The sequence below is a fragment of the Salmo trutta genome, chromosome 27, assembly GCF_901001165.1.
Source record: "Salmo trutta chromosome 27, fSalTru1.1, whole genome shotgun sequence".
In the NCBI taxonomy this organism is placed as follows: domain Eukaryota; kingdom Metazoa; phylum Chordata; class Actinopteri; order Salmoniformes; family Salmonidae; genus Salmo; species Salmo trutta.
In genome coordinates, this window is record NC_042983.1 from 38,569,124 (window position 1) to 38,579,417 (window position 10,294).

At 39.9% G+C, this 10,294-nt stretch overlaps 1 protein-coding gene across 2 annotated transcripts; it reads left to right on the forward strand.

Moving 5' to 3' along the window:
* Window positions 1–1,241: 1,241 nt before the first annotated feature.
* Window positions 1,242–9,251, forward strand: bri3bp (bri3 binding protein). Of its 2 annotated transcripts, XR_003870044.1 has the most exons (4): window positions 1,242–1,585; window positions 5,470–5,572; window positions 5,714–7,248; window positions 7,288–9,251. XR_003870044.1 is itself a non-coding variant. In XM_029718004.1 (3 exons), the coding sequence occupies exons 1-3, from the start codon at window positions 1,406–1,408 to the stop codon at window positions 6,133–6,135; spliced, it is 705 nt and encodes a 234-aa protein (XP_029573864.1). In that variant the 5' UTR covers window positions 1,242–1,405; the 3' UTR covers window positions 6,136–9,251. The 2 variants fall into 2 exon arrangements, 1 of the variants encoding a protein (XP_029573864.1); XM_029718004.1 differs by having other exon boundaries at window positions 5,714–9,251.
* The last annotated feature ends 1,043 nt before the right edge of the window (window positions 9,252–10,294 follow it).

Here is a 10,294-nt window from a genome sequence, read left to right on the forward strand (position 1 = left end):
CCCAGTGGGTCAGAAGTTTACATACACTCAATTAGTATTTGGTAGCATTGCCTTTAAATTGTTTAACTTGGGTCAAACGTTTCAGGTAGCCTTCCACAAGCTTCCCACAATAAGTTGGGTGAATTTTGGCCCATTCCTCCTTACAGAGCTGGTCTAACTGAGTCAGGTTTGTGAGCCTCCTTGCTCGCACACACTTTTTTGTTCTGCCCACAAATTTTCTATGGGATTGAGGTCAGGTATTGTGATAGCCACTCCAGTACTTTGACTTTGTTGTCCTTAAGCCATTTTGCCACAACTTTGGAAGTATGCTTGGGGTCATTGTCCATTTGGAACACTGGAATTGTGATACAGTGAATTACAAGTTAAATAATCTGTCTGTTTACAAATTGTTGGAAAAATGACTTGTGTCAGGCACAAAGTAGATGTCCTAACCAACTTGCGAAAACTATAGTTTGTCAACAAGAAATTTGTGGAGTGGTTGAAAAACTAGTTTTAATGACTCCAACCTAAGTGTATGTAAACTTCCGACTTCAACTGTACATACATACATACATACATACATGTACAGTGCATACATTCAAAACTGACGATCGCCACTGCACAGCACACAACTCTGTTTTCACCCATTTGGAAACCACAAATGGATCTGCCAAAATGCAAGAGTCCACTTTTTCCTAAAACCTCATCCTACGGTCACCAGCTCGTCTTCATCCAGACCCTCCGTGCAAGCCTCGGGTTTCTACAACTTCACCACACCTCCTTTATTCTTTAACAAACCATCTCTCTTTTTTTCCGCCATTTTTAGCCGACTCAAGCTCACCCTCTTCCTCCCTCTCTCTCTTAGACCCCCCACATTCCTCCTCCTCATTCCAAGTATACGTCTCCTTACTATGATAATAGTGCACTTCTCCTGACAAACATCTTGTTCTTGCCTTGTCAAGGGACGCGATTTTACTGGCTGTCACAATCTCCGTACAATCAGCACGAACCCCTCGAGATGTAGCGCTCAACTGTGCATCCCATTTGTAAATGCCATTGTGAATATTTTCCATCATTTTCGCCTTAATTACCGGTATTAGTTTAGTGACCCGGCAGGGCTTAACTATGCCGCGTTCATGTACTAGTCGGAACTACTTAACTTGGAAATGTCAGACTTGCTAACTGGTTTTAGTTATACACGTGCTGCGTTCAAATCAGCAAGTCGGACATTTCCGAGTTTTCTAGTTGCGACTAGCACGTGAATGCGGCATTATTCTTGCTGACTTCATAACGGTGTTTCTTCCGGGATCACCGTCATCACTCCGCTACTGAGGTGTTCTTACTGGCAGCTAATTGTTTAATCTATATTTAAACTGACCTAATTTAATACAATTCACGACTGGGAGTAGTATTGCACGTCTGAAATATGAAGGGAATGAAACCGCACCTCATTCTATTGCTGCTCTTCACATCTTTGCTTTGTGCAGAGACGGCCAGAAGCCGGAAAGATTCAACCAACCAGAATAGTTTCAGAAGGGCGGCTAACGGATTCTACCAAATGTTAAGCAATATTTTTGGAGAGGACAACATCAGAGGTCTTTACAAGGTTAGTAATGGTTGATCAGCAAACCAAATGTTCCGTCCAATTAAGCAAACGTTATATGACAAGAGGTGTCTAAAGAAATGGTGGTAGTAGCTAACGGGCAGGTAGAGCGCTTGCTAACCAAGGGCGCCTAGACATTAAATGCATAAATGGTTGCCATTTTGAAAATAGTCTAGCTGGCAAGATAAGATGGACAAGCCAATAAGTAATATATTTTGAGATGTCATTTTTATGTGGCACGACACATTTTCATGACTATTTATAGGTAGAAGAAACAAAACGCTTTGAATCCTGACCAGACGATGCAGACACAGACTTCATGCACCTGACCAAGCCTCAGAGAGGAAAGGGGAATACCTAGTCAGTTGTACAACTGAATGCATGTTCCGCATTTAACCCAACCCCTCTGAATCAGAGCGGTGAGGGGGGCTGCCTTAATCCACATCCACGTCATTGGGAACAGTGGGTTAACTTCCATGTTCAGGGGCAGAACGACACATTTTTACCTTGTCAGCGCGGGGATTCGATCCAACAACCTTCCGGTTACTGACCCAACATTTTTTTTTTTTTAAAGCCTATTTGAGTTGTCCCTGTTGAAATTCGAGACTGTCTAACGTTATACATATTCACGAGGCTAGCATAGCGTCTCACTCTCCAATGAATACCGGTGGTTGACGTTAAATTGTGTATATATATATAAGTGTAACCGATGTGAAATGGCTAGTTAGTTAACGGTGGTGCGCGCTAATAGCGTTTCAATCAGTGACGTCACTCGCTCTGATACTTGAAGTAGGGTTTCCCCTTGTTGCAAGGACCGGGGCTCTTAGGGCGCGATGGGTAACGATGCTTCGTGGGGTGTCAGTTGTTGATGTGTGCAAGGGTCCCTGGTTCGAACCCAGGTTGGGACGGAACCTACACTGTTACATAAATAATCACACACACACACACACACACACACACACACACTAGTTGACTGATGGGGGCGCTGTGTTTTAGCCACTTGGTACTCCTCCACTGTTATTTAATTTTGGAATCTATAGAAATGCATTTATTTATGTCTGCATTCGTTTTTGCCTCATGTATTCTACACCTTAATACATACTTTAAAATTACATTATGTTAGCTAAACATACAAATCAACATTTTTGTCAACAATTTCCTTAAAGTGTATATATATTTTGAGATTAGTAATGTTACTGTCCCCACTCCACCAAAAAATACTATTTAATACATATAATTTTATCCTTGAAACGTGTAATTTTATCCTTGAAACATTTAATTGAAATACTGTAAAATTCATTGGGGAGTGCCACCTGGTGGCTTGAAAGCCTCTCAATGGCCAATACAAAGCATCAGCAATTCAGTGTTTAAATACATCATTGGTTGAGACACAACATGCTCTTGAAAACAGGGTCATTTCAAATCCATAGAAATATAATTAATAGAATGGATCCCTTCAGACCACTGCAGTTTAACTGGTACACCATTTTAAATTGAATATACATTTTAACTTGTAATTACTACTACAGAGATGAATGCCGGTCCGCCCACCGTGGAATGTCAACTTAAATGTTCGTGTCTTTTCTGTTATGAATATTTCTATGGATTTGACTGTATAATTTAAACGGATACTCCCATTCAGGTCAACGTTCTCTGATGTGCGGACCAACCATCTTTGTGGTATCATTTCAAAGTTTACATTTGAATTTATGCTCTCATTTTAGTTCGGGCTGTGAAGATTACCAGTATCACAATATTTTTTTTCCCATGGCTAAAATGAAACCACAAAGCAAACTCTTTGGTCCTTTATAAACCTGCTGTATATAAAATGTGTGCTATATCTTGGAAATAAATACATGTGAATCTAGATGAAAACATAATGATGTTTCCAACATTAGGGCTGTTTGACTAAAGAAGTAAAATTCTTTGTTTCATTGCCACGACACTAACAAGTATCTCGATTAGAGGTCACCCGAATAATCGGCATGGCCGATTTGATTAGGGACGATTTTCAAGTTTTCATAATAATCAGCAATTTTGGACGCTGATTACATTGCACTCCATGAGGAGACTGCGTGGCAGGCTGACCACCTGTTACGCGAGTGCAGCAAGAAGCCAAGGTAAGTTGCTAGCTAGCATTAAACTTATCTTATAAAAACATAATCAATCTTAACTACACATGGTTGATGATATTACTAGATTAACTAGCTTGTCCTGCGTTGCATATAATCGATGCGGTGCCTGTTAATTTATCATCGAATCACAGCCTACTTCACCAAATGGGTGTTGATTTAACAAGTGCATTCGCGAAAAAAGCACTGTCGTTGCACCAATGTACCTAACCATAAATATCAACGCCTTTCTTAAAATCAATACACAAGTATACATTTTTAAACATGCATATTTAGTTAAAAGAAATTCATGTTAGCAGGCAATATTAACTAGGGAAATTGTGTCACTTCTCTTGCGTTCTGAGCAAGCAGAGTCAGGGTATATGCAGCAGTTTGGGCCGCCAGGCTCGTTGTGAACTGTGTGAAAACCATTTCTTCCTAACAAAGGCCGTAATTAATTTGCCAGATTTTTCCATAATTATGACATAACATTGAAGGTTGTGCAATGTAACAGCAATATTTAGACTTATGGATGCCACCCGTTCGATAAAATATGGAACGGTTCCATATTTCACTGAAAGAATAAACATTTTCTTTTCGAAATGATAGTTTCCGGATTTGACCATATTAATGACCTAAGGCTCGTATTTCTGTGTTTATTATATTATAATTGAGTCTGATTTGATAGAGCAGTCTGACTGAGCGGTGGTAGGCAGCAGCAGGCTTGTAAGCATTCTTTCAAACAGCACTTTCCTGCGTTTGCCAACAGCTCTTCGCAATGCTTGAAGCACAGCGCTGTTTGACTTCAAGCCTATCAACTCCCGAGATTAGGCTGGCAATACTATAGTGCCTATAAGAACATCCAATGGTATATGAAATTCAAATGGTATAGAGAGAAATAATACTTATTTCCCTCATTTAAAATGCAAATCAATTTATAACATTTTTGGATTGGATTTTTTGTTGTTGTTATTCTGTCTCTCTGTTCAAATAAACCCACCATTTAAAATTATAGCCTGATCATTTCTTTGTCAGTGGGCAAACGTACAAAATCAGCAAGGGATCAAATACTTTTTTCCCTCACTATATATATAAATATCGGCCGATTTAATCGGTATCGGCTGTTTTTGGTCCTCCAATAATCAGTATCGGCGTTGAAAAATCATAATCGGTCAACCTCTAATCACGATACTGGTATCGTCCTGGCCCTAATTTTAGTACATTTATCTGCAAAAACATAATATCCAAAGCGACTTACTGTCACGTGCGCATACATTTTTCATGTGGATGGTCCCAGGAATCGAACCCACTACCCTGACATTACAAGCGCCATGCTCTACTAACTGAGCTACAGAGGACCACGTGTCACACCCACCCTGTATTCAAGAGCATGTTGTGTCTCAAACGATGGGGCACAACACAAACACCTTAGATGATATAAAATAGGGTCTAAACTATAACGTGCTAAAGGTAAAAAAATATCTATAAAATTATCCTGAAATAATATTTTTTTGACAACCCTGTTTAAACTTTCAAATGAGATAAATCTCAACCATTTATATTTTCCAGTGATGAAGACGTGGATGTCTCATGGTATGGTGGGGTTAAATGGGTCAACTTTAAGCACCTCTTCAGTGTCTTGGCATTCAGTTCCAAAAAGTACATTTTACAACGGGGCAAATATGTATGGAAGGTTTTGTTAAAATCAAAATGGGTGCTGTCAAGAAGTGGTTAAAATCAAATGGATTTCCCCTATATGTCACCTCTTGTTTACAGTTCTTCTCCAAGACGACAGAACGCTTTGTCCATGGTGTCGACTCTTTCCTGGACACAATTTGGAAGATATGGACAGATCTGTTGGATGTGATGGGCATTGATGGTAAGTGGATTTTTATTTAGTGGGTATGTTCAATGTCGGGACACGTCTGTGATATGTTGTAAATTATGACTGTGTCTGGGAAGTTTGTCTATTGTCCTCTGTTATCCATGTACTGTCACTCATTCTTTCCTCTCTCCCCAGCCTCCAACCTGAGCCACTACTTCAGCCCAACGTCTTTGACAAACTCCCCGGCTCGTGCCTTGCTCCTAGTGGCTGCTGTGTTGGTGGCTTACTGGTTCCTCTCCCTGTTTCTGGGGGGATTCTTCTACCTGCTGCACGTCGTATTTGGTCGTTTCTTCTGGCTGGCCCGAGTTACACTCTTTGCCCTCTCTTGCCTGTATATCTTGCAGAAGTTTGAGGGGGACCCCGAGCGTGCTGTGCTCCCTCTCTGCTTCGTAATGGCTGTGTACTTCATGACGGGGCCTGTGGGGGCGTACTGGCGTCGAGGTGGTGGTACTGCCTCTCTGGAGGAGAAGATCAATCACCTGGACACCCAGATCCGCTTGCTCAACATCCGGCTGAGCAGGGTCATCGACAGCCTGGAGCGAGCCGGGGAGAAGTAGAGCTGACCCCACACATCCACCGCTGACAACGGCTGTATCCATAGGGTGGCTGGGGGTTTGGGTGTATAAGGGCAGGAAAATCTAAGCAGATCGAGGCTTTCTGTTACGAGAAAGAGCTTGTTTTTTAGTTGTTTTTTTTTATTTGATTTTTATCCTGTCTTGTTATATTGTGTAACAACTGCTGATGGTTGCTCTTTTTGGAAATTGTGTTCAATGAAAAAATGGGATGGATGTTTGTTTTGGGTATGTGATGGTGTCATAGCGGGATGAGACACAACTGTAAGTATTTCCATCCCAGTTAGCTCAGTAGTTAGTAGACCAATGGCAGATTTATTTATTGCATTTTCCATCCTGACACTGAGATGTATAGTCAAAAATAATGTCACCATTCCATTGTAGCAGTAGGTCATTCCTAGCGTATTTCAGGACCTCTCTTTCTATATAATGGACATTGTGTGTGTGCGTGCGTGTGCAAGCGTGTGTGTTTTATGCATGTGAACCATTGGAAAAGCACTGAGAAAAAAGTTAAGATTGGCGAAACCTGGGCAGGCACGAAAATCTCAGGGAGAAATTTTTAAAAAAGAATATCAAGAACAATTATGTAAATATACCCCACATCAATATCAACTTAACCCTTTACACTCGTGGGAATTGGCCTATATGGATAGGGCGAAATTGGTAGCAATTGAAAGGGAACAGTTTGGAGATTAGGGGAAAATTATTTGACAAGTTGAGGACACAATAGTTCACAAGACTGAATCCAAACATTACACTGTTGATTTTATGTGCATTTTACATTTAGTGTACTTTTCACCGCATTTGTTGATAACGAAATCTGAAAATACTCTGGATATGTTCAATGACATGATGAGAATATTCCTGGATTTAAAAAAAAAAAAATCCTCAGATCATATTTTTGGTGCACATAGAAAAGAGTCAGGAGTGTATTCAGGTGTGTTCCGCAGCAACAACAAAAAAATGTTTTCTTCACAATAGACAAACAGGCTCATTCTGTTCTTGTAACTATACATCAAACAAAGCGATCATAAATGGTGACACTGTATACATGAGTTTTATGATATGGAAATGTGAAGTGCACATTTGGACTCACAGGTGTTTGGCTTGGATCACATCAGTGGTATTTATTCACAGGTGTTTGGCTTGGATCACATCAGTGGTATTTATTCTCATCCTCAATGTCTCATCTTTGAAAATGCATAGAGTCCTCTTTAATTTACAGCATTTTCCTCGGACAACAAAAAAGCTAAAGTTGCCAAATTAGTGGGAGGGATGGTGACCACTTCTTGTAGCGTGAGGTGCTCAAGTTCAGAACATCTGTCAGTCAAAACCCCATACAGAGCTGTGAAGCACAGAGCCTGAGCTATGATGTCATTTATAGCATGTTACTCTACAGCCACTGCGTTCCAATTTAGGCATTTATCAGTGCCCAAATCTGTCCTTTTCAACCCGTATATAGGTGCGAGTGTAAAGGCCTACTATGTTACAGTGCCACTGAATTTGTTGCACAACCATGTTTGAATCATGGCCAGCCATCTGCAGAAGGATGGAAGGTGTACCTTTATACTCGGCTTATCATCCACGTTGAGATATGGGTGTTAATGGTAGAAATACCATAATAAAGTATAGTTATAATGGAAACGTATTAGTAGTTCCCATAAAAACATAATTATATTTGCCGTGTGACAAGTCCTCCCTGTTTCAGTGGATGGCACATTATGCATGCCTAGACTATATCTGTACTTGTTGTGAATTTGGATGCACTCTGGTCATTTCTGCTTTACATAATTGTACATCGCAAAGTGTACGTTTTTATAGGGCAATAGTTTTAAACTTTTGTGTGTAATTTCTTAAAAGGGAATTTTATCATTTAACTCTAATCTACTTTTGTGCTACATTTAATGTTTTCATTAGAATATATATATATAAATATAAATATATATATATAATCCCATAGAAGTCCATTTTGTTGGGCGGGTGTTCAGTAAGTGGTTTGGTTTAGTTGGTGCCAGTTCAAATGTTGTCATTGGCTACTATACCATCTCTCCAGCCCCACCCCTCCAGAAGTGAACTTGTCCACACAAATGTAGTTTTAATTATGTACTGTTATACCGTATGTGCTATTCTATAGCAAAATGTTACAATGTTGTATTTGTTAAAAAGTCAGTATTTTAACATTGTAAGTGTTGGAAATATTAAGAATTTAACGAGTATTAAATGTGTGTTGATTTGTAAAATAGGTCATCTTGGATCCTTTTCTACTGATTCATGTACTGTAGAGACCAAACCATGTATTTTCCAGCCAACACATACCATGCTGTCATCCATAGGTTCATTACAGCACAGGGAAGACTTGAGTATTTACGACACTGTAAGATGTAGTCTGCTGCTGAGTTGTCATACAAATCCTCAAAAAATAGAATTCTCAGCGTTCCATCTTCATTAGTTCAGTTTTGAGAATGGACTAGGCCTAATATTATGAACCGTTAGGTGGAATGAGGGTGTATGATGTCCCAACTCCTTATAAAGAATTCTCTCTCTCTCTCTAATGCCTCTTTGGCCTTGACACTGCAGCAGATTTAGTCAGATCTTTACTGTCCATTACCTTGATGATGTTGACACAGTAAATGACAGCAGAGTGTCTAGACTTGAAGTCTCAACTTCTCACTGAGTAGAGTAATAACTATAAGTCGCTCTGGATAAGAGCGTCTGCTAAATGACTTAAATGTAAAATGAATAAGGGTCAATAAGACCCATAATCATATTCATTCCAACTGAACATCCGTTCTTTTCTGTCTATGTAGTCCCCACGTGTGCTGTGCCAAAATGAATGTTTTTCTGTCTTTCTGTTTGAAGCACTTAATCTTGTGAAACTTGAGTATATTTCCCTGTAGTTCTTTAGCATTACCTTATGTGTTCATATCCTGTTTTTCTATCTCTGTTTTCCTTTGTGGTGTGGGGATGTTCTTCTACCCTACTGCCTGTTGTTAAACCGTGTCATGTATTGAAAAGTGTTGTGGAAATGAATCTTCCAGAGGAGTCATTTTGAAGTGAAATTGAGGTCCCAAGATTTGAATAAATCAACTTTAATCACCACATTAATGCTTGACTGTTTGCTTTGTACGAACTCAAAAACATAGGCAATTCAATATATCATTTGAGTGACGTGACCACTAAAGTACATGTTCTCTTCACTTTCTCTTTTTGTTTTGCGTAATGAATGCTGAATAACTAGTAGGGTTGGTTTCCACACAAGTTGTAGCTGATTGAAAGTACAGACAAAAAAAGAGCGAGTAAAGAGACATCTTGCACATCACATCATTGCTCAAAATTGGCAGTGGCTATCTTTCAAGTGATGTAATTGTGATGTGGACACACAGGAGTAGAGTCACTTGCTCCTGGCAATTGGGGCCTTGACAATGACCTTAGGCCACTGTTACAAGAGCCTTTTCCAAACTTTTACTTTTCATTCCCTTCGTTCATATTTCAGCCAGCCTCACCAAACCTGGCATTTTGGCATGGTGGAACAAGTCTTTCACATCTAAGCCATGTACAAAGATCTTTCCCAATTGCTGCACTTCAAGCCAGCTTGTTTGTCTTATCACTGCATAGGCTGAGTGTACTCCAATGATTCCCACAGTTGTGTCAAGTTGGCTGGATGTCCTTTGGGTGGTGGGCCATTCGTGATACACACGGGAAAAACCCAGCAGCGTTGCAGTTCTTGACACACTCAAAACGGTGCGCCTGGCACCTACTACCATACACTGTTCAAAGGCACTTAAATATTTAGTCTTACCCATTCACCCTCTGAATGGCACACATACACAATACATGTCTCAAGGCTTAAAAATCCTTCTTTAACCTGTATTCCCCTCTTCATTTACATTGATTGAAGTGGATTTAACAAGTGACATCAATAAGAGATCATAGCTTTCACCTGGATTCACCTGGTCAGTCTATGTCATGGAAAGAGCAGGTGTTCCTAATGTTTTGTCCACTCAGTGTATAATAATCATGTGTTGGTACAGAGTGCACGGATGCCCTCAACCTATTTATTCAAATCTATAGGCTCTTTCTATAGGCTAATTAGGCTATTGACTTACTTACTCATCAGTGAATCAAGGTCTATTCTTTCATTCGG

Excerpts from the sequence above, each read along its gene's own strand:
- bri3bp (XM_029718004.1), top strand. The coding sequence starts at position 1,406 with ATGAAGGGAATGAAACCGCACCTCATTCTATTGCTGCTCTTCACATCT. Across the intron at positions 1,586-5,469 it reads ACATCAGAGGTCTTTACAAG|TTCTTCTCCAAGACGACAGA; the intron begins GTTAGTAATGGT and ends TCTTGTTTACAG. Across the intron at positions 5,573-5,713 it reads GGATGTGATGGGCATTGATG|CCTCCAACCTGAGCCACTAC; the intron begins GTAAGTGGATTT and ends CTCTCTCCCCAG.